The 21,598-nt window shown below is 59.7% G+C and overlaps 9 protein-coding genes and 1 pseudogene across 9 annotated transcripts in view; 4 read left to right on the forward strand and 6 right to left on the reverse strand.

Moving 5' to 3' along the window:
* Positions 1–356: 356 nt before the first annotated feature.
* ACA1_046000 lies at positions 357–6,035 on the reverse strand (annotated as a pseudogene).
* A 471-nt stretch (positions 6,036–6,506) lies between these two features.
* On the forward strand, positions 6,507–9,196 carry ACA1_046010 (uncharacterized protein; the record flags this gene model as incomplete). Its single annotated transcript, XM_004347684.1, has 2 exons — positions 6,507–6,839; positions 6,995–9,196. The coding sequence occupies 2 exons, from the start codon at positions 6,507–6,509 to the stop codon at positions 9,194–9,196; spliced, it is 2,535 nt and encodes an 844-aa protein (XP_004347734.1).
* A 378-nt stretch (positions 9,197–9,574) lies between these two features.
* Positions 9,575–10,818, reverse strand: ACA1_046020 (uncharacterized protein; the record flags this gene model as incomplete). The annotated part of the gene is made up of 7 exons (XM_004347685.1): positions 9,575–9,691; positions 9,814–9,879; positions 9,960–10,036; positions 10,121–10,178; positions 10,295–10,426; positions 10,512–10,649; positions 10,777–10,818. 7 exons carry the CDS (start codon positions 10,816–10,818, stop codon positions 9,575–9,577), a joined length of 630 nt encoding a protein of 209 aa, XP_004347735.1.
* Positions 10,819–11,090: 272 nt separating this feature from the next.
* On the reverse strand, positions 11,091–11,770 carry ACA1_046030 (Ankyrin repeat containing protein; the record flags this gene model as incomplete). The annotated part of the gene is made up of 2 exons (XM_004347686.1): positions 11,091–11,296; positions 11,374–11,770. 2 exons carry the CDS (start codon positions 11,768–11,770, stop codon positions 11,091–11,093), a joined length of 603 nt encoding a protein of 200 aa, XP_004347736.1.
* An 840-nt stretch (positions 11,771–12,610) lies between these two features.
* ACA1_046040 (glutaredoxin family domain, DUF836 protein) lies at positions 12,611–12,978 on the forward strand (the record flags this gene model as incomplete). The annotated part of the gene is made up of 2 exons (XM_004347687.1): positions 12,611–12,733; positions 12,844–12,978. 2 exons carry the CDS (start codon positions 12,611–12,613, stop codon positions 12,976–12,978), a joined length of 258 nt encoding a protein of 85 aa, XP_004347737.1.
* Positions 12,979–13,280: 302 nt separating this feature from the next.
* Positions 13,281–14,339, reverse strand: ACA1_046050 (LIM domain containing protein; the record flags this gene model as incomplete). The annotated part of the gene is made up of 3 exons (XM_004347688.1): positions 13,281–13,774; positions 14,024–14,135; positions 14,253–14,339. The coding sequence occupies 3 exons, from the start codon at positions 14,337–14,339 to the stop codon at positions 13,281–13,283; spliced, it is 693 nt and encodes a 230-aa protein (XP_004347738.1).
* Positions 14,340–14,966: 627 nt separating this feature from the next.
* On the reverse strand, positions 14,967–15,991 carry ACA1_046060 (uncharacterized protein; the record flags this gene model as incomplete). The annotated part of the gene is made up of 3 exons (XM_004347689.1): positions 14,967–15,525; positions 15,634–15,762; positions 15,876–15,991. 3 exons carry the CDS (start codon positions 15,989–15,991, stop codon positions 14,967–14,969), a joined length of 804 nt encoding a protein of 267 aa, XP_004347739.1.
* Positions 15,992–16,260: 269 nt separating this feature from the next.
* ACA1_046070 (DnaJ domain containing protein) lies at positions 16,261–16,998 on the forward strand (the record flags this gene model as incomplete). The annotated part of the gene is made up of 2 exons (XM_004347690.1): positions 16,261–16,555; positions 16,679–16,998. The coding sequence occupies 2 exons, from the start codon at positions 16,261–16,263 to the stop codon at positions 16,996–16,998; spliced, it is 615 nt and encodes a 204-aa protein (XP_004347740.1).
* A 2,333-nt stretch (positions 16,999–19,331) lies between these two features.
* On the reverse strand, positions 19,332–20,216 carry ACA1_046080 (uncharacterized protein; the record flags this gene model as incomplete). The annotated part of the gene is made up of 4 exons (XM_004347691.1): positions 19,332–19,506; positions 19,644–19,748; positions 19,836–19,921; positions 19,992–20,216. 4 exons carry the CDS (start codon positions 20,214–20,216, stop codon positions 19,332–19,334), a joined length of 591 nt encoding a protein of 196 aa, XP_004347741.1.
* A 199-nt stretch (positions 20,217–20,415) lies between these two features.
* The window catches only part of ACA1_046090 (DOCK family protein), a gene marked incomplete at both ends in the record, with an annotated part of 9,104 nt that continues 7,921 nt past the window's right edge, over positions 20,416–21,598 (forward strand). Inside the window, 3 exons of the mRNA XM_004347692.1 lie at positions 20,416–20,829; positions 21,064–21,208; positions 21,344–21,444. Of these exons, the coding sequence (XP_004347742.1) occupies positions 20,416–20,829; positions 21,064–21,208; positions 21,344–21,444 (660 nt within the window). The remainder of the gene's footprint in view (positions 20,830–21,063; positions 21,209–21,343; positions 21,445–21,598) is intronic.

Raw genomic sequence — 21,598 nt, forward strand, 5'->3', positions numbered from 1 at the left:
GTGCGTGGACGTGTAGGACGAGTGTGTCTCGTGTTGTGGCGTGTCGTATGTGGTGTGTGTGGTGGAAGTCTGGCGCCAAGCTTGGCTCGCTACCACTGAAGGGGTCTTGGGGTCTGTGCTGTGATTGGGATGTTGCTGGTGAGCCGCGGAAATTTGGCCTGAACCAAATAGAAAACCCGAATGTGGGACTCCCCGACCACGTGGTGTGATTCCTGGGGATCGGTCTGTCGATGTTGACAAGGTTGAGTGCTGCCTTCTTCAGTTGTCGCTTCGCCATGTATGTGGATTGCCAAATCCTACAACACGTCGGTCGGCGGAGTGGTCAGCTTCACCTTCATCGGCCTCCCACTGCTGAGTTATCCTGTTTCTCTTCGCCTTCTTTCGCTTTCGCTTTCGCTTTCGCTTTCGTCCTCATAGGCCGCCACTTCATCTTCCATCGAAACGAACTGGCTGCTGCATTCCTCTTCCCGCACTCCCTCCTGGCTTTGGCTTTGGCTTGGCTCCTCTGTCGCCTCTTCTTCTCGAACCTCTTCCTCTTCCTCCTCTTCTTCTTCGCCTTGGCTGCTGGAAGGCTCCATGCCATCCACGCCGTCGTCTTCTTCACCTTCTTCACACTCTTCACCTTCTTCACTTTTACCTTCTTCATCATCTTGAGCTCGGGCCTCGTGTTGGTCTTGAATGGCGTCGTTGGCTGTAGTCACCGGCGGTGGCTGAATGTCATCATCACCACCATCGGCCCCTTCGCCGGCGGCTTGCGCGCGTAGACGGTCCCGCTGGTGGATGGGGTCCACGAGCGAGGGCGGCACCAACGGGAACGCGTGGCGCATCAGCCACGCGTGCTGGCCGCCCTCCAGCCCCAGGCAGTTCACGTGCCTACACGCTCAACACACTCAGCCACCGCGCACACGACACACGACACACGCACACATGACACACATACACAACACATCATGACACACGCACGCGTACCGTCGCTTGCGTCGCCCCTCCTTGGCCTGGTGGTTGAGGGCGTCGAGCTGGGCGATGTGCTGCGCCATGCCGAAGCAGTCGATGCCGCCGTACCGCGAGACGTGCTGCACCCTCGGCACCACCTCCCCGTACACCGCCTCGTACCCCGCCCTGTGGGCCTCCCTGTGCGCATATTGGTGTGTGTCGTGTCGTGTCGTGTCGTTCGTGTCGTGTCGTGTCGTCGATCAGGAATGACACCAATAGAAGGTGATATGTAACCTCAGAAATTGCTGAGAGCACGAACCGTAGGGTGAGTTGTTTGTTGTGCTTGTGCGGGATGGCGAGCTCCTCGACGTGTTCCTCTGCGAATGCCGCAGGCAGGCACGCCAGCCCGAGCACCGCCGTCGCCGCTTCCACCTCGCGCCCTGCGACCAACCAATCACCTTAGCACATTCCTTGTGTTGTGTGCGCCGTGTATGTCGTGTCGTGTCGTGTCGTGTGTCATGTGCCAAGGCGTACCAAGCATGGCGTCGGGCGTGATGTCCATGCCGTGGTGGACGAAGATCTTGCGCTTGCGTCGCTTGGTGTTGGCGGCGTCGTTGAAGCTCAGCACGTCGCACAAAAAGTCCAGCCCGTCCATCATCGGCACCAGCGCCAGCGCCCTGTCCCTGCTGACAGCAGCAACCGCGCTCTGCGCCGGCGCCTCTGTCGTTGGCGTTGTGGTCGCTGTCGTTGTCGTCGACATCATTCCGCTGTCGACAAACAGGCAGGCTGGGGCGGCCGCCGCGAGTTCCGGTTGGGCGCCCACGCGCGGGAAAAAGGAGAAGAGGTTGCAGTGCAACAGCGACGTCATCGACATCGGCGCCTGCGCGGTCAATCGCAACCGCTCGCCGGTCGTGCCCGCCAGCAGCAGCGACGCCAGCGAGTCGTGTCCGCCCAGGCCGAGCCAGCTCAGATAGTCGAACCCGCCGCCGCCGCCGTTCTGCAGCCAGAACTGGAGGGCGAGCAGACTGCGACGTACGTCGCCGCCGACGTGCTCGATGAGCTGCTTGACGTCGTTGGTCTGGGCGACGACGTCGGCGCAGCGCCGGCCCTCGGCCAGGCACACGAGCTGCAGGTGGAGCAGCAGCTCGGCGTGGCGCACGGGACCGAAGCGGAGGTCGATGTGGGGCGACACGTCGCGCAGGAGGTCGGCCACCTCGTCAGTCACCGCGTTGCAGGTGAGCACCACGGGCGTCTTGGCGATGCGCAACAGCTCTCGGAGCGCCGAGAAGAAGCCCTTGTCCGTGGCAAACACCACATCCACCTCCTCAAACAGCACCAACGAGCACCTGCGCGTGTGCCATTGCGCGTGTGCGTGTGCGGTGTGTCAGGCGTGGTATGTGAAGAATGCGGGGGGAGGGGTTGGGAACCGGGCGGCTTCGCTTTGGGCGGTGGGCGGGGAGGGCGAGACGGAGTAGCCGCCGGCCGGGGCGACCGCCGACAACGCCGACGCCGATGAGAGGGAGGCGACGTTACGGGACTGTGTGGCCTCCTCGACAAGGTGCTTGATGTGGGCGCCCGAGCGCTCGACCGACGGATTGATCTCCAGCACACGAAACCCGTACTCCTCCGCACACGCATACACCGCCGCTGCACGACACGACACACGCGCCACTCTACCATCAGACACACGAACACGACACACAACATGACACGACACGACACACGCACCCGTTTTGCCGATGCCGGTGTGGCCTTGAAGGAGGAGCAGGTTGGCCTTATAGATCGTGTCGTCGTCCTCGTTCGACTTGGCTCGCCGCCGGCTGGTCTTCTTGGTCTTCGTCTTCGTCGCCTTGGCGGTCACGCCCTTCTTCCAGCGGGCCAGCCACCCGGCCAGCGTAGCCATGCCCGGCCCGTGGTCGATCACATCGCGCGCGCACCTGGGCCGGTACTTCTCCGTCCACAGCTGCCGACACGCCGCCGCGCTCTCGCTCGATGACGTCATCCCGCCGGTACCGCCGGCACTGCCGCTGGCGTTGTCGTGCTTCCACCGGTAGGCCGCGAGGAGGTGCTGAGCCTCGACCGCGCGCTCGTGGCCGTGGTCGGTGGTCGTTGTCGAGGGGAAGAGCGCGTGGATGGCATCCAGCACTTGAACGACCATCGCCGCGTCATCGACGCAGGGCTCCGTCTCGAGACTGCCGGTGCTTGCCAGGCGCACGTCGTCGCTTTTCGTTCTTGCTCCTCAGCGGCACGGATCATCCGCGCGCGGAGCTGGTCCATACCTCGCATTCCTTCGAACAGCGAACCAGCGGGCGCGTCAGAATGCGTGGAATGCACATCGACGGGCGGGAGGAGTGATGACGTGGCAGGGCCGAAGGAGGCGAGAAAAGCCTCCTCGCGCGCGGTCAGCTGGGCCACGTGGCTCGGCACGGGCGGCGGCAGCGGCAGGAAGGCGACGGATGACGACAGGCTGAGGCTGAGGTTCATTGACGATGTAGAGAGCGACGATGTTGACGATGCTGAAGAAGAGGTCGTGCCGCTGGACGACGATGCGGAGGCGGGCGCCTTGCGTGGCATGAGAAACGGGTGGGCCTCTTTGCCATGCGTCAGTTTGAGGTCCACTTTCTTCGACTCCTCCGTCTGGTTTGTAATGGCCGAGGTCAGCCAAAACCGACACGACACGACACGACACGACCAACGACACGGCCAACGACACGGCCAACAACACGACACGCCTGCTGTGGTGACGCACTCGCTTTTTGAGCTTTTCCTTCATCCTGGCCTGGCGATGGGCCTCGCGCTGCTCCTTGGTCATGAAGAACTCCTCGCCGCCCACCACCGGCTGCGGTTCGACCTCCGACACTGCGTCGTTCAAGCCCCAGCACTCGAGTGAGTGACATATAGCCCACGTTCTGCCCAAACAACAAAGAACGAAAGCGAAAGAACAAAGAATGAAAAAAGCACCTTCGTCTTTCGCTTTCTTGCGCCCTCGTGGCTTGGAGCCGGTGGAAGTAGGTTGCGGCAGGTCCTTCTCAGCGTCTACTTTTCGTCGTCGCTTGCGGCGCGGTTCGTTGTCGTTGCCCGATGCTGTCGACCGGGTGGCCTCGTTGGCGCTATAGCTGCCGTCCTCCCCGCCTGAGTCGTCGCTGCCTCCCGCTCGCTTTCGTTTGCTCCGTTTCGTCGCTCGCAACCGACTACCGCCCGCTGGCGACGCAGGAGCCGACCTTTAGAGAAAACGAGTGTAAGTTAATTTTATGCTACACGCCACATACAGACGACATAACACACGCTACAGCACACCGCACACAACACACGGCACGACACACGCACTGTGTCTTGCTCTCGCCGAGAGATCGCATCTCCAACTGCAGGCTGGGCGGAACTTTCAGCCGCAACATCAGCTTCTCTTGTCCCGCTGACGCCTCTGTTGCGCGTCGTCGCATTAGCTCGTGTCTTGCACGTGTGCCATGTGTAAGTGAGTGTCGTGTCGTTGGTCGTGTGCGGTACCAGGGAGATCGGTGGTGAAAGGCAACGCCGCGATGGGCAATCGCCTCCTGGGCTTGACCGAGGCCAGCCTCACCTCCTCGCCCTCCGCCTTGCTGCCGCTGCCGCTGCCGCCGCGCTTGGTCCTCGTCCGCCCGGCGGCGGCGCTGGATTTCCACATCCAGCCCTGCTCGCCCGGCGAGCTGTGGCCCTCGGAGCCCTCCGACCCGCTCCCGCCGCCGCGCGCCGGGCTCTGTTCGGCGTCCCGGAGCTGCTGCTGCTGCTGCTGCTGCTGCTGCTGCTCGAGGGCCGCGGTGCGGAGCAGCGTCTCCTGCTCCCGGATTTTGTCGAGCGCAGCGCCGCGCTTGATCTGCAGTCGCCCGCTGCGGCGCTGCGACGGCGATGACTGCTGCTCGTCGTCCTGGCTCGACGTGGGCGTGGTGAGGTCGCTGCTCGTCTCCTCCTCCGCGTTGTCGCTGCGCGTCGCCTTGGCCCTGCGCGGCTGCCGGGCTTTGCCTCGACCACGGCCACGCGCGTTTGGAGTCTCACCACCAGTGCTGGCGCTGGTGGCGGTCTCCTCTGGCGGCTGCTCGGCGGTGGGGCTAGACAAGGATGACGTGGATTCGGCCGTTGCTGACGTGGCTTGGCTCGGGGCCAGGACCGACTCGCTCGCGTCCGCCTTTTAACGTTGCGCCGGCTCCGCTGCTTCTTTGGCACCGGCGCGGTACCAGGACCGGCGTTGTTGAGATCTACAGCCGCGGCACCGTCGGCCACGGTCGCGGGCGGCTGCGCAGGCTGGGCCGCCGCGGCAGCGACTTCACCCTTGGCCGCGTCCCTCGCTGGTCTGGCGCGCGTCTTCCTAGGGGCCTTGGCCTTTGGTGCTTCGGCCGCTGCAGCCTTGCGCGCACCGGGCCGCATGATCCATCCCGCCATGCCCGCCACCGCTGTGGCGCCGGCAGCTGCAGTGGTCTGTGGCGTCTGCCTCAGGTTTTCCTTCTCTTCGCCGAGCGTGCCAGACGGCGCCTCCACGGCGCCGCCATCGCCATCGCCTCCAACTGCAGTGCCGACTTGGTCACTGGCGCTGCTGGCGCATGCCGGCACGGCCTCATCGTCACCGCCGGTCTTCTTCCTCGCTGCCCTGAGCGTCTTTTTCTTGGCTGTGATGGAGTTGGTGGTGATGTTCGGTGCGATCGTGGTGGCCTTCGGATCGACGTCGTCCCGGATCACGATCGGCTTCTGCTCGGCGCAGCCAGCGGCGCTGCCAACGGCGGCAGCGGCACGAGTGGCCTTGGTGGGAGAGCGGTGCTGCATTTGCCGCAGGTCGAGCTGCTTCATGCCTTTGTCATCGGCGCCCTTCTTGGCCCGTTGCCTTTTGCTACGGCGAGGGCTGGACTCTGTGCACAGAGACATTATAGAATTAAGTTTGACAAATTAAAATTTACAAATAATATTCCCTAAATGTTAGAAAACATTATGTTATTCAGAAAAAATTAAAAAAACCTGATTGGATGGTCCAAATTAGCTCGAATGAGCATACCTGCTGCAAAGGGGGCGAGCTTGCCGTTGGGCGACGTAGCAGGTGACGCCCTGGTACCACCCCCTCGAACGGGCGAGGTCTCCATTCCGGCCGGCAGAGAATGAAACAAAAATCGAGTGCCCTCAAAAAGATGCCAGAAAGAAAAAACACTTGTTGCCGTTCGGCACTTCGCGCCAAAATGCAATGTGGTCGACAGAAACTGTCGGCGCCTCTCGCAACTCTACTCCTCCTTCTTGACGGTGTTCGGCCCGGGCCTGCCTGCATTCTCCTTCGATCCCATCACCTTAGATGGTGCCACGTCGTCCGAGCGAGGGGCAACATGCGGCTGGCCGGAGGGTTGCAGGGTGGCCTCAAACTGGTAACGAGTTTGGGACCACGATAGAGTCCCCTGCACAGGACAGTACCATACCACACCGCGGGGCAAACTATGTGGGCGGGGGAACGGCTCACCAACAAAGAGCCCAATCATCGTGCGGCGCTGTAATTAAGACACATAAAAGAAAATACAAACGAAAAGAACGAAAGCGGAGCGAACACAGGCGTACGACGGAGTGGCATGGACGGCGTCACTCAGGTGGACGACGCCGCCAAGGTCAAGTCGAACATGGACTACCTCGTGCTCAACAAGATGGAGCCGGTCGTGGCCGAAAAGGCCAAAGTTGATGAAGACGACAACGACGAGCTGGTCCGCGCGCTGGAGGAAGCGCGGGCGGTCGAGCTGCAGGCTCGCGAGGTCGAACGCGAGGTGGCTGCACGGCGGATGGCCCTCCTGCACGCCGTCGGTCGTGTGGCGGAGTTGAGGCAGCGCCTGCGCCTCGCCCAACGCGCCGTCGCGCACCGCGAGGCCCTCCTCGTCGCCATCTACGACCATGTCCTCGCCGCTGCCGAGGTACCCCTTGTGTATTACTTGATCATCATTATTATTTGTTTATTCGTTTATATATTTATTTATCCTATTTATCTATGTTCTATTCCCATAGTGTTCTTAAATATTAAATAAATATTATATAGCATCAGATTTAATCTCACTCTCCTGGCATACAGAGGAAGGGGGAGCACGAAGCGAAGAAGAACGAAAGCGATACGGCAGGCTGCGAAGACGATGCGGATGGCGACGGCGAGGGGAAGGCCGACGACGAACCGAGCGAGAACGAGAAGACCACTGGCAGACCAGCGGAGGAGCACCCGGCAGCGACCACGCTCCATGACGAGCCCACCCAAGGAGCCGCCGAGGAGCCAGAGGCCGAGGGCCAGAAGGCAAGCGCCAGGGTCTGTCTCGCGGAGCAGGAGGCCGCTTCATTGACGAGCGCCGAGGCCGAGCCGGCGGCCGAGACTGTCCAGCCCAGACAAGACGATGGTGTCAGCGACCCGACGGCCGCGATGACGATGCAGGCCCACGAGAAAGAGCCCCAGCCGCCCAGCGCGGAGGCGATCGACCAGACGACGACGACAACGGCAAAAAAGGACGACGAGACCGAGCCCGGCGAAGCACTGGCGCCGCCGCCGGAGCTGCTGGCGCGACACATCGAAGAGGAGGACGGCGCTGATGGAGAAGCTTCGACACAAGAGCCGAGCGAGCGGACCGGGCAAGACGAGTCCGAGCCCGAGGCTGAGCCCAAGGCCGAGGAGCTGACGTCTGAGACAGCGGAGACGGAAGAAGGCGAGGGGGCCGGGGAAGAGGCGAGGAGTGGGCGAGGAAGAGAGAACAATGACGAGGCGAGCACAACGGTCGTGATGGGGGAAGAGGACGATGAAGAGGAAGAGGGTGAGGATGAGGAGGATGAAGAAGGAGTGTTGTCGCCACCGAGCGATGACGAAGACGACGAGGTCGAGGAAGGCGTCGGCAGACGGCAGGAGAGCCTCGACGCCGAGGAGGAGAAGGAGGAGAAGGAGGAGCGGTCGAAGCTTCTGCTGGGCCTCAGAGGGGACCAGCCGCAGCACGAAGAAGAAGAGGAGGAAGAAGAGGCGGAGAAGAGCGAAAACGGAGAGGCGGCGGTCGATGGTGCGGGACAAAAGAACGAAAACGACGAGGCCGACGGATCTGAAGCCGCGAGAGAGGCGAACCAAGCGCGAAAGAACGAAGCGGTAACGACATACGAAGAGACGGAGAAGTCTGTGGTGATGCAGTGTACAACGATGGAGACGCAGGCCAAGGAGAGCAACGACGATCGGTGGCACCTATCCCGCCTCGACGCCGACGACGAGAGCGAGAAAGACGCGGAGCACGCCAATAAGGAAGACGAGTTCACGATCGACGCGCAGGAGCTACTGGCCTTCATCGTCACCAAGTACTCCGAACTGGACCAGCCCAAGGCGAGCCGCGGGGAGAAGAACGAAAGCGAAGAAGACGACGAGAGCGAAGAAGACGAGGAACTCGTATCACCGATGCCCCTGATGTCGTCGCGATCGCTGGTCGCGCCCGACGGGCCTCCGCGGTCGTTGGTCGACGTCGTGTGGAGCGAGCGTTCCCATGCATCCAAAGCACCCACGGAGCGGAAGGCCGTCAGCGAGCGAAAGCCCCCGAGCGCTCCCGAGCTCCTGGCCAAGCGGCCGAAAGCGAAGACGGCGATCAAAGCGAAGACGACGGAAAAAACGAAAGAGACGACGACAAGAACGAATGACGAAGAGGAGGCGGCGATTCGAGCGTTGAAGGCGCAGTGGCTCGAGGAGCGCGAGCTGGAGGAGGCGGCGCGGGCCGAGGAGAGTAAGAGGGCGCGCGAGCTGGCGGATTTGTACCACCTCACCCCGCGCCGCCTGTCGGCCACGCTGGCCACCCGCTCGGCCTCGTCTGTCGACACGACCACAAGAACGAAGAAGGTGAAGAAGAGCGAGAAGAAAGCGAAGAAGACGATGGAGACGACGGCCGAGTTGCAATCATCGACGACGAGAGCGAGGGCGGTCGATGAGTTGGCAGCATTCGAGGAATGCAGGCGAGACAAGGAGCGCGAGCGGGAGGAACGACGACGAGCGCGCAAGGAGAAGAAGGAAGGGGAGGAGGGCAAGTCAACACAAAGAAAGAAGACGAAGACGAAGGCGGCGGCGTACTCGCAGAGCATGAGCCGGGTGCCGGCAGACAAGCGAAGTCGAACAAGGCCCAGGAGAGCCCCACAAGGCCCTCGCTGGCCACGCCCAGCACCTACGCCGGTGTCCCGGCCGCCGCGACCACGGCTCCGACGACGGGCGAGCCGGCGAGCACGCAACTCCAGCAGCTGGCGGCGGTCTCGCGTTCTACGCCGCAGCTCGTGAGCGCTGCTGACAAGACGACGACGACGACGAAGAAACATCGGAAGAAGGGGGACGACAACAGCGAAAAGACGAAGACGAAGAAGAAGACGAAGACGGCCAAGACGAAGAAAGAGAAGAAGGACCGAGGGAGTGAGGAGTCGAACGAGGAGACGAAGACGAAACCGAAGAAGAAGAAGAAATCGCTGCTACGTGCGGGCAGCCGGCGGGTGATGAAGAAGATGTTCGGCGGCGACCACGACGACCACATCAGCAGCTGATCAAGACCGATACGGCCAAGAAGATGAACAAGTGTGGTTGTTGCCTCGCGAAGGAAGGCCAAACAAATATTGTTGGCCGCTGTACACCTACGAGGGGCGAGAATCGGGGCGGGGGCTGTCCCTATTTGGGCGGCTCCTGGAAGGGGTTGACGTCGGCGTGGGGCATGGTCTCGGCCTGCGAGAGGTTCGGGTCGACACCCACCACCGGGTAGACGTACGGGCTGTACACAATGTTCGGCTGCACCTGCATCGGCATCGGAGCAAACTTGAAGAGGTGGAGGGAAGCGCGGTTTGTTAGTGGCCAAGCGCTGATCGAGCAGAGAAATCCCACGGCAATGCGTCTTGGGTGAGACAACTTACCTGCGCGTTGAAGGCGTAGGGGCTGGGCTCCTGGGCCAGCTTGTCCATGTTGCCCTGTTCGAACTCCTGCAGAGACAGAAAGAGAGTGAAGAGGTTAGTAGTTGGCCAGCACGACGCGTAGCTCAATGGGGGGGAAGGTCGTAAACCTGCTGCAGGTCGATGTTGATGGAGTGGTCGTTCGGGTAGGCCTGGCTGGCTTCGGTGCCCAGCTCGTCCAACGTGACTGAATGCCAGAGAGAGAGAGAGAAACGAAAAACGAAAGCGTGAGAAGTACGAAGAACGAAGAGCTTGGATTGCGACTGTGTACCGTTGTTGCGCGGGTCCAGGTGAAGGTACAGGTTGTACGCCAGCGCGATGGTGACCAACTGCAGAGGTTGGTGTCAGTTGACAGAGACCAACTCAGAAAGCTGCACGGCTGTGTTTGAAAGTCGCCCACAGCCCAAGAGGAGCCTGAGCCCAGCACGAGGCCTGTGGCGTGTACCTCGAACAGAAGGGAGCAGCCGTCGACGATGATTTCGACCAGGTCCACGGACAGCGTGAGCACCTCGCCGAGAAGTACAAGGAAGAGACCGAGCGCGGTGAGGGCCATCACGACGCACATGGCAGCAATGTACTGGTAGGCGCGCAGAAAAAGAGACATCAGCACTACGTGCCAGGCTTCAAGCGAAGGGGGAGAGGAGAGAGAAGAAGCAACGTACGATGAGAAGAAGGAATCTCTGGCGGTTGCGGGTTGCGGTGAAGCCCAGGAACAGAACGCTCAGCACGATCAATGACCACATGAGCGACGTAAAGGAGAGATGCACAACTGCCCACAGTGCATAGGCGACGCGCAGGACCTGCGAAGAAGTGCCGAAGATAGGAAACTCAGCACGTAGTTGAGCTGGGAGGGTTAGGGGTACGTACAACGAGGAGGACTAAGATTGCTTGAAGAGCCATTGATTTGCGCGTGTGGTCGCCTGACACCCTGTTGGCCATGCTGTTGAGTCTATCGAACGCTTTTTGCATGGTTTTCTAGTCGCGTAGGAGATGAAGCTTGTGAATGATTATCAGTTGTGCTGGTGCAAGGATGTGCAAGTAGTGGTGGCTCCTTTGCCCTTCCCGGGGCAAGCGCACCCCTTCGGGCCGATTCATCGATCGCGTAACATGGGTGTAGAGCTTGAGGGAAGTACCGGCCAGCTTTCCTCGCTCTCCACGCACCACCAACCATAGTAAGGAAAATCATTTCTTTTCTGTTTCCTTTATTCAAAACGCGGCCCTTGCTCACGATCGCGGTGTCATTAGCTCCTTGATGTGGATGATGAACCGATTGGCACGCACCCAGTGCCTTCTTTGTGGTCCATCAGCGCATCGTAGACAGCGGGGAAGCAAGATCGCAGCTTCGTGGCGATGTCGAGCGGCGTATCGCCGTTCTTCGCTCGCACGCTCGGGTCCGCGCCGGCAGCCAGCAGGATCCGCACAATGTCCGCCCGTCCGCTCACAACCGCTGCCAACGCCACAATGATCGGATAAGAACGCCAGAAGCCCACCAAGAACGTGAAGATGATGAGTGTGATGATATACCCAGGAAGAGGGCGGTCGATCCGTCGTTCTTGCGAGCGTTGACGTCGCATCGGTGGTGCGAAGCCAGCAGTCGAACGAGGTGGTCGTGTCCTTGCTGGGTGGCGTAGAACAGGGCCGTTGCGCCGCTCCGCCCGCGCGCCCCCACATCGGCCCCGCGGTTGAGCAGCAGCCGAGCGAGCGCTGTGTGTCCGCCCTCGCAGCAGCCCATCAGCGCCGTGCTGCCGTCGGCCTCGACGCCGATCTCGTTGACGTCAACAGCCGCATCGCCGCCGCTCGACAGCAGGACCCGCACGACGTCGGCGTGGCCCTCGAGACATGCAGCATAGAGGGGATGCACGCCGCCGCGCGTCGATCGAAGGCCGGGCCTGGCGCCGCGCTCGAGCAGCAGCTGCACCATCTGCGCACGACCGTTCAGAGCAGCCACGAACAGCGGCGTGCAGCCCGCCTCGGCACCGTGCCGTTCGTCTTCGCAGGGCTCGAGCTCCTCCTCGGCTTCAGCCTCGGCCTCGCTCGTCGAGGTTTGGACTCGACGCCTCGCTCTACGTTCGGTGTGGGTTCGACGATGCGCGGTTGGCCGTGTAGGAAGATCAAAGATGAAGTTGAGAAGATGGTCGTGCGGCGTAGTGGGGCCGGTGGATGACGACTGGCCTTCCTTCCAGGCTTGTGTATCGCTGTGCCCTGCTCTATTCTGCTCCTCTTCTTCGATTGACTCGAGGAGGGCGATTAGACCGTCTACATCGCCAGTTCGCGCCAGTCGAACGATCGTGCGTTGGATTATGTACAACTCGGCTTGCGCTTCATCTTCATCGCGTTCCTTGTCCTCCACAAATCGAGCGCTTGAAGGCGACGCAGCACGAGGACGGGGTGGCGAAGGAGATGGAAGCGCCGCTGCCGACGGTGGCGCAACTGCTGTCGCTGGTGCAATCACTCGTCCCTTCTCATCCCTCTCCTCCGGACCATTCCAGAGCCTGGCGAGTGTCCTTCTGTGGGCGTAGACCACAGTCAAGATTACTGGGGCCAAGCAAATGCCGCGTGCAATCCAGGACCCTTCACCAGGGTTGGATGCCTCCATTCTCGCCAATCTTCTTGTGCAATCTGTCGTTGAGATTGCCAACCAAAAAGACCAAGAAGTAAAGAAAAGAAAAGGGAAAGTGGAAGATCAATAGACATCATGATGCTCGCCACACGAACAAGGTCGGCCTTGCCCCTGCGCCCGTGGGGGCCATGGCATCCGCTGATGTCGTGCCGCCCGTCAACACTGCAGTGCAGCCGAGGCCTCCGAGCCACGTCGCCGCAGCACCTGCACGAGGTCACCCTCTACACCAAGCACGACTGCCCGCTGTGCCACAAGGCCAAAGCCGTGCTCGAGCGCGTCAGGACTCAGGCACTCGCCCCCCCCCCTTAACACCACCTTGCAGCTGCTTACTGGTGGCGGTTGAGCTGATGATGGTGCTGTTGTGGCGGGCGCAGGTGCCGTTTGAGCTGAAGGAGGTGGACATCCTCAAGTGCGATGAGGAGACAATGCACCGCTACTGCTTCCACATCCCCGTCGTACACCTCAACGGTTCGAAAACGCCCTACATGTATACCCTCAACCCCAGTTGAACGAAACGACTGACAACGCAATACAAGCAGGGACGGAGGTGTTTCGCCACCGAGTAGATGAAGAAGCCATGCTGCAGCTCGTGCGTGCGCCGCCACCCTCGATAGAGTAGAGGCCAGCTCGCCTCGTTCAGGATGGTGAAGACTCTTGTGAATAGCAAAACAGGCGTTCATTGTCTCTCTACGCGCCGCCACCTCTGGGCGAACACGTGAGGCTAAAGGACCGACTAAAGTACAAGTAGTAGTTGATGGTGAGGAGATGAAGAGTAGTGCAGAAGAAGAAGGTGGTGGTGGCGAGTAGTGGCTTAGGCGGTGGGCTGCTCGACCCTGAGCTTCTCGTTCTCGAGGAACTTCTTCTCGGCCTCGAGCTGGGCCACCGACTGGTCGAGCAGCTCCTTCTCGGCCTCGAACTGCCTGCGCGCCTCCTCGAACTCCTCCTTCTCCTGCTCGAACCGGCGGCGCTCGGCCTCGAACGCAGCCAGGTCCTCCGCGAACTGCCGTCGGCCCGCATCCTCGGCCTGGGCGTGCTCGGCCTCGGCCGGCGACGCGCCACCGTTGGCCTCGGCCTCGGTCGCGGCCGCTTCCGCGGCGGCCTTGGAGTCGGCGAGCTTCTGGGCCAGCGGCGAGGGCGCGTTGGTCTCGGCCACGGTGCGGCGCGGGAACACGGGCGACGAGACCGGGGAGACGGGCGCCGACGAGGTCTGGCGCATGCTCTGGCTGCCGGAGCCGAAGCCCAGGCCACCCTCCTTCTGCCACTTCATCTTGGGCTGCTCGCGACCGAAGCCCTGGTCGTAGTTACCTGTGCGACCCAACAACGGCGATTTGTCAGCATTACTGTGTTAGCTCTATTTACAAATACTACTAAATAAAATATTAATACATAAATAAATATTGAAATAATATTGAACGAATACTGACGCGAAATGTAACGAGGCAGGCTGTCCCTGACAACGACACAGGCGCCGATCGGCCGCCGGAGCTAAAAAGAATGAAGCCAACAAGAGGGACGACGAAACGCGGTTGATGGGAAGAAGGAGGAGTAGTGTACCCTTCAGCTTGAACAGCTGCTTGAAGTGAGTCTTGCAGTAGTACTTGCCGGCGAGCGAGGCGTAGTTGCCCAGCTTGAGGGTGCAGTTACACTCCTCGCACTTCATGCACGTCTGTTGGCGATGAAAGGAGTGTGTCAGCTTCCATCTCGTTGTAGTTGTTCTTCTTGTTTAAGATCGACGAAGGAAATGCCTTGTTCGTGTGTCGAAGATGGGCCGGAAGTAAGGTACCTTGTGGAACGACATGCCGTCGGCGTCCATGCGCTCCATAGCGTAGACGGTCTTGGCGCAGATAGCACACTTGGCGTTTCCGTTCATGTTTGTTGAGTTGGGGTGGAAGACTTGGACGTGCTCGTGTGGGCGGACAGGCCAGGTGGGGTGTGCTTGCTCCTGCTCCGGCTGCGGTTCGAGTTTGAATGGTCTGGCCGGCAACAGCGAACGGCTTTTAAAAGCCGGCCGGTATCCAAAGTCCGGTTGCGCGGCCTCGGCCGTTGTTGTCGCCCTTCGGTGGCTTGGTTACGTCACCTTTCTTGTGCCGCTTCGCATTTGCCGCGCCCTCTTCGCTTTGAACGTTCTTTGTTCTCAAGCCAGGTCAGGACGCGGCAGCTCGGCGGGTGAGCAGTGGACGAAGGGTCCACAATATTGCCGATGCAACAGAGGTTGGCGGGGGGGAGGAAGAGGCTGTGATGTGCACATGGATCATGAGATGTTGGATACGGCCATACTGCGCAGAAAGCACCGCTTCCCATCCGAACAGCGAAGTTAAGCTGCGCCAGGCGGTGTTAGTACTGGGGTGGGCGACCACCCGGGAATCCACCGTGCCGTATCCTTTTTTGCTTGCTCACCTTCATCTTCATCGCACACCGTCACCACGCGCTCATGAGCTTCCTTTGTTTAGTTTGAATATTTAATATTTATTTGCTGGCCTGCGGCAGACACGACAGATCATATCATTGAGCCAAACACTTTTCCCCAGCAGCGGCCACTTTGGTGTCTTCTTCCCTGTCTTCCTCTTCTTCCCCATCCTCCTCTTCTTCCCCGTCCTCTTCTCGTGTTGTTCCTTCGCTGGCCGCCACTACTGAAGTTGGTACTTCCTCCTCCTGTTGTTTGTTTGCTCCTCCACTCCCTTCGCCATCGCCGTCGCCATCGTCCTCGTCCTCCTCGCTGTCGCCGTAGTCGGCCATGAGGGAAAAGAGCCCTCCACCTCCTCCTCCACTTTCGTCTTCCCCCTCGTCCTTCGCTTTCGCGTTTCCATTGTCGACCTCCTCCGCTTTTCGTTTTCGTTCTTCTTCGTGCTGCTGCTTGGTCGTGACGACGCCCTCCAGCGATGCAGGCGAACCTGCGGCCTCGCCTCCTTTCTTGTTCTTGGGGATGATGAGGATCTGCGTCGTCACCACCTTCCTCTTCTTGTTCTGCGCCTTCTCGAGCTCCAGCTTCTCCTCGGTGGGCTCCGCGACTTTCTTTCGCTTGGTCTGGCCCAGCAGATCTGGCATCACGAGCGAGTCTGCGCCACAAGGAGAGAAGCACCTCGTGAGCCTCGAACACGCACACGCACACGCACACGCACCACCGCACACAGCAGGGACATGAAAGGGGAAGGGCGAAGGGTTACCCTTGAAGTCGTCGAACTCTTGGACCTCGCCGGCTGTGCACTGGGCGGCGACGTGGCCTCTCCGTTTGCAGTGGGAGCAGATCACGGGCGGCAGCTGGCTCGCCGTTATCTCGGGCACCACCGGTCTTCCTGTTACCACAAAAAGTCCAATAAAAAAATGAATAATAAGCAAAAAATTGATTAATAATAATGATGATGATGAATAAATGTGAGCGATGAGGAAGGATGGAATTGCATCGTACGTCGACTTCTGAGGTTGTCGGCTGTGCAATCCTTGGCGAAATGGCCCATCTTCTGACACTTGTAGCAGTTGACGCCCGTGGGGCAATCGCGCGCCATGTGGGTTGTGCGTCCGCATTTGTAGCAAGCTGGCCGGGGGGCCGATGGACAATCGCGGGCGTAGTGCGACTGGCCACATCGGAAGCAATCCGGGGGCCGCGAGCAATTCTTTGCCGTGTGGCCCATCTTGCCACACCTGTGGCACTGCATGTTGCCCTGATTCGACATCTTCTCTTCTTGCTTCTTCTCACGAATCTGGATGCACAACTAATCCAATCCTTTTCCTGTTCTCTTTTTCTCTTTTTTTCTCTTCAGCCATATATTTTCTTTTCTATTTTTTTTGATCTGATGGCGCCAACACGGGGGTGGGTGCTCGCCGCAGTGGTCGTGCTGCTCTGCTGCTGTTCTGCTGGTGCCGCGTCATCATCGCTGACCGAAGAGGAGGCGACGACAGCCGCCCAGGCCGAGCTGGCCGGGAAGACTCACTACGAGGTGCTCGGCGTGGGCACCGACGCCACCTTGCCCGAGCTGAAGCGGGCCTTCCGCACCCTCACCCTCGAACTCCACCCCGACAAGCTCCCCAAGCAGGCCGGACCCGCCGAGCGGGCCGCCGCTCAAGTCCGCTTCCTGCGCGTCGTCGAAGGTGCGCGTAGAATGTTACCTGGGCGGCTTTTCGTCTTACCCAACTGTGTTGTGTGTCGTGTGTCGTGTGTCGTGTGTGCCTGTGTGTCGTGTTGTTGTGGTGTCGTGTGTTGTTTTACGACAGCTTTTGAAACGTTGAAGGACCCGCAGAGGCGAGCGTGGTACAACTTCCAGGAGCAGGCCACCAGCTTCGGCTTCCGCTGGCACGCGGACGGCGCCAGGCCGACGAGGCCCACCGAGCAGTATACCCTGACGGACAACCTGGCCGCGGCGGCGCTCCTGTTCGTTATCTCGCTCTTCATCACGTTCGGGTGGTATCTCCACATCTGCATCGTGTACGGCATCTACGCGGTGCTCTTCCGCTTCAAGTACCTGTGGAAGTACGCCCTCTTCGGCATCTTTGCCCTTCTCCTCCGCGGCAGCGGCATCTTCGGATCGATCTGATCGTCACGGCGCAATGTGCCCGATCAACATTGATACTCTACTCTCTGCATCATAGAAATCGTTTTCTATGATTCGTGTGTCGTGTCGTGTCATTTGGTTGTGTGTCGTGTCGTGCGCACAGGGCTGGAAAAAATTGGTGTGTATTGGGGCCACGCCACACGGATGACTCTTCAAAAGTCGACTCGCCGGCTGCCGCCTCGGCCATATCCGCCGCCTCCGCGACCGCCTCGACCTCCTCGGCCCCCGTAGGACGAACCGCCTCTGCCGCCGTAGCCCCTGTTCCCACCATAGCCTCCACCGCCACCACCCCCATAGCCTCCACCGCCGCCGCCATAGCCCCGGTTGCCGCCGTAGCCGCCGCCGCCGCCATAGCCCCGGTTGCCGCCGTAGCCACCGCCGGCCCCGCCACCGTAGCCTCGGTTGCCGCCATAGCCACCGCCGCCGCCGCCGCCGCCGCCATAGCCGCCGCCAGAATCGTAGTTGTTGCGCTTGGCGGGCTGGGAGCCGAAGCCCTCGGGATCGAGCTCGCCGTAGGGTCCGGCGGCGGCGTCGGCCTCGCGCCGCTGCTGCTCCTGCCACTCGCGCCTCTTGATCTTGGGGTGCTGCGGGCAGTCCTTCTGCAGGTGGTTCACCGACTCGCAGTACTTGCACGATCCACCGTGGACGTACACGCCCTTTGGGTTCTTCGGACCTGCGCACACGCCATCAACCAAGCCGTGGTTAGCCCTGCGAGTCGTGTCGTGCGTGTGCGTGTGCGTGTGCGTGTGCGGTGAGACGTACAGGTGCCGGAGAGGTGGCCCTGCTCCTTGCAGATGAAACACTTGGCAAACTTGAAGCCGCCTGGAAGGAGAAAAGGTAAGATGGCTGGGCAGCCACAATAAAGAAATAGCAATATAAATGATGATAAAATGCAAGAACAAATAATAACAAAAAACAACAATAAAGCAGGAGCGGCTGATTACCGTTTTCCTTGGGTTCGGGGCAGTGCCACAGCGTGTGGCCGGTCTTGCCGCAGTTGAAGCAGTACTGGCCGGCGTCGTCCTTCTCCTTGGGTGCCACCCCCTCCACTCCCGCGTCCTCATCCTCCGCCGGAGGCGCAGCACCGGCCACGGCATCCGGACAATCTGCGTTATCGAACGCGGAGCAGCACGGCACGACCACAATGTTAGCTCAGCTCAGCTCAGCTCGCTGCCACCATGACCGCCACGGCGGTGTGCGAGCTCGCATACCTTTGAGGCTGTGCCCTCTCCTTCGGCACCCGTAGCAGATCTGGCCACAAAGCGTTTTTAGATGGGCAGTGTATTTAATCAAATTAAAAAAAATAAAAAAAGAATAAATGATGTATCAATACAAATATATGTCATATATTTAATAATACACAACCGATACAAACACATAGAAAAATACTAATGTTATTGGATTTATTATTGGCATTAATCTCAAGCTAAATCTTGTTGTAATTTGAGAAGAATGAAAGAAAAATCAAATGTACCTTGCGGCTGCGGGGTCCGGTGTCCTCGCGCACCAGGTACTTGGCCCGTCGCTGCTGCTTGGCCTCCTTCCGCTGCTGGGCCTCCTCCTCGGCCTTCTTTTTCAACTCCTGCTCCTTCTCGGCCTCCATCTTTGCCTTCTGCTCCTCCTCTTCCTTCTTCTTCTGCTCCTCCTCCATCTTCCGCCTCTTGGCCAATCGCTTCCTCTTGCTTCCGCTCGTGGCCCGCAGCTTCTTTGCCGCCTCGTCATCACCATCTTCGGGATTTTGCGATTTTTCAGGTTCGACCGGCTTCGGCTTCGGTTTGCGGCCTCGCTTTCGCTTCTTCTTGTTGGGTGTGGTGGGCGTGGCGGACGATGCATCGGTTTTGGCATCGGCAGGGGCGGAGCCTGCATCTTTCATCTCGCCATTCGCCTCCGGAGCGATTTCTTCGGTTGATTGTTCGGCAGCTTTGGCCGGGGTGGTCTCCACTTGCGTGGCGGACTCTCCCTCCGCCGTACTGGCCGAATCAACGCTCTCTGCTGCCTTCCTCTTCATCCTGCTTCTTGCTGCAGTGAGTGTTGCTTGCGCTGGTGGGAAAAAGAACAGAAAACCTGAAAAAAAACAATCCTCAGAGTCAAACGAACACAAATTGAGCACAACAGTTCACATGCAACCTGAACCTGTTTACCATCACGAAGCCGATTACTAACTAACCAGCTCTGTTGGGCCAGGATGGCTCTACAGCACAAGATCTCAGGTGGTAGTGTTTGTGTTTCAGAGAGAAATAGGTCTATTGAACAGAGTGCAGCTCAGTGAACATGAAGGCGAGAGGTAAGGGTTGCAAGCAGGAGGTAGATAAGGGCTAGCGCGTGGCTGATGGCGTGGCCCCAAAGGGTGGCGTAGGTGGATGCGATTGGGAAGGGTTGCCAGGGCCGGTCCCAATCCAGAGGAACGGAAACGCTCCCACCCATGCACCGAGCACAGCGCCAAGAGCCCCCAACACCGCCACAACCTCCCTTGGGTCGTTGTGGAGCCACCTGCACGAATGAAAGCCACTCACGTGCGCGCCAGTGAGCGGGCCGGCACCAATGAAACACGCAGACCTCACAACACACACGCACGGCACACGCACTCGCACAAGACGCACTCACGGCACATGACACACGGGACACACCCACGCCAGACCAAGGGTGAGTCGAGTGAGAAGCCCGCTGCGGCCAGTGGTAGCACGGCCAGTACGGCCATCAGTATCGCCCACAAGAGGGTTTGGTCGCCCTTCCTGCACACACATAACAGATACGCTTGAGCACATGTTGAACCTATGATGTGCGGTGAACGCCACGTTTATCAGGGAAGAGAGGCGTACGAGAGCAACGGCGCACCAAACAGGACGGCGACGGCGTAGAACAGGCCACTGCTGCCCACCACGCTAAGCGCCGCCGTGGCTGGTCGCTGAGAACAAATAAATAAATTATTTAATTAAATATAGAAATGCAAAGAAAAAGAATGGGGGAGGGGGTACGATGCGAAGCTTGAGCAGGAGAGGGAGGGAAAGGAGAAGATGTGCACAGATGAAGACGAGGAGGTTGGGTCGGGTGGCTTCTTCCAACGTCGCCCCATCGCACAGCAGCGTGCCCAGCCATGGCAGGCACGCGTCGGCACCCACAGCCGCCACGCAGCTCACACCAGCCGCCAGCACACCTGCACCACCGTCCTCCCCCCTCTTCCCTCTGTGCTCCTTCTTCATCCTTTTCTTTTTTTTCAATTTCTCTTTGATTTTCCGAGGATATCTCTTTCACCAACTGTTTCGACAATTCCGAAAATTTGAATAGCGGGAATTTTAACCGGTCAATTTAATTTTAATTTCCTAGGGCGCCCCAAGCAACACGAACAGTTTGGTCTTCGTGTTGGCTCGAGCTACCGCCCACAGTTGCCGCCAACTGATGATGGAGCAGAAGGGCAAGGAAAGATTGCCTCTGGGCAGCAGCAGTGGCGGGCTGGAGAGTCCCACACCCTTCCAGCGCCACCAGCAGCCGGGCCGCTTGCCCTCGTCGGGTCTGAGCTCCCCCACAATCAACCGCCCCAACATCTCCTTGTCACCCCCGGACTCTCCTTCATCATCTTCATCTTCATCTTCCAAGCCGCCCGCGAGCCTAGGCTCTTCGTCGGGAAATGCTGCAGCAGACGCGAGCGAGGGCGGGCGCCCCGGCTGTGCCGACCTCGAGGAGCGACTGAGCGCGCCCGCCCTGCTCAAGGCCGCTGCCGGCGGCGAGGTCCTCCTCACCTTCCCCAGAGACGACCTCGCCCTCGAGCGCACCCCGCGCGCCCGACGCACCGTCCGCTCGGCCCTTGACTCCTCCGTACCGCCCTTTCTTTTTTTTTTAAAAAAAAACATATAATTAGTTAGTATTGTATGTTTATTTTTGGCCCTTGCAGGCAATTTATTTAATGCTATTGTTATTTATTTTTATATAAATAATTGTATTGTAATGTAAAGTAAAATTATAAGTTGGGCGCTTTATTTATTTATAAGCCGAAGAAAATAAAATAAGCGAGACGCAAGTATTTAATGAGGCCTCGGGTGGGAAACAAAGGAGGCGGAGGCTCGGGGCGCGCCGATGTTCGTTGCCGATGCGCTGGACGTCTTCACGCGTGACTGGACCACAGTGACGCACAACTACATCGAGTTCGATGGCCGGACCAAGCCCGTGCCCCTTGCCCTAGGCGACCTCCCACCAGGTGCCGCCAGCGCCGCCGCCAACCGCAACCGTTGCAACACGCACACACCACGCACACACCCACGCACCACACGCACCACACGCACACACCGCACACGCACACGCACCGTGCTCACGTGTGGAGCGGTTGAAACAGGGGAGTCGACGCGTGAGCAGAGTGACGGTAAAGGCGACGTGGACACCGATCTCCTCGTTACACCCACGCCGGAGGCCAGGAAGAAGGAGGCCGGCATCCGGGTACCTCCCTCCCCTCTCAAGCTTGAACGCTTTAAATAAAACTTAACTTTTAAACGTTGTCGTGTTACGTGTCGTGTTGTGTGTGTGTGTGTGTGTGTGTGTGTGTGTGTGTGTGTGTGTGTGTGTGTGTGTGTGTGTGTGTGTGTGTGTGTCG

The sequence above is a fragment of the Acanthamoeba castellanii genome (genome assembly GCF_000313135.1).
Source record: "Acanthamoeba castellanii str. Neff unplaced genomic scaffold scf7180000084577, whole genome shotgun sequence".
Lineage (NCBI taxonomy): Eukaryota > Discosea > Longamoebia > Acanthamoebidae > Acanthamoeba > Acanthamoeba castellanii.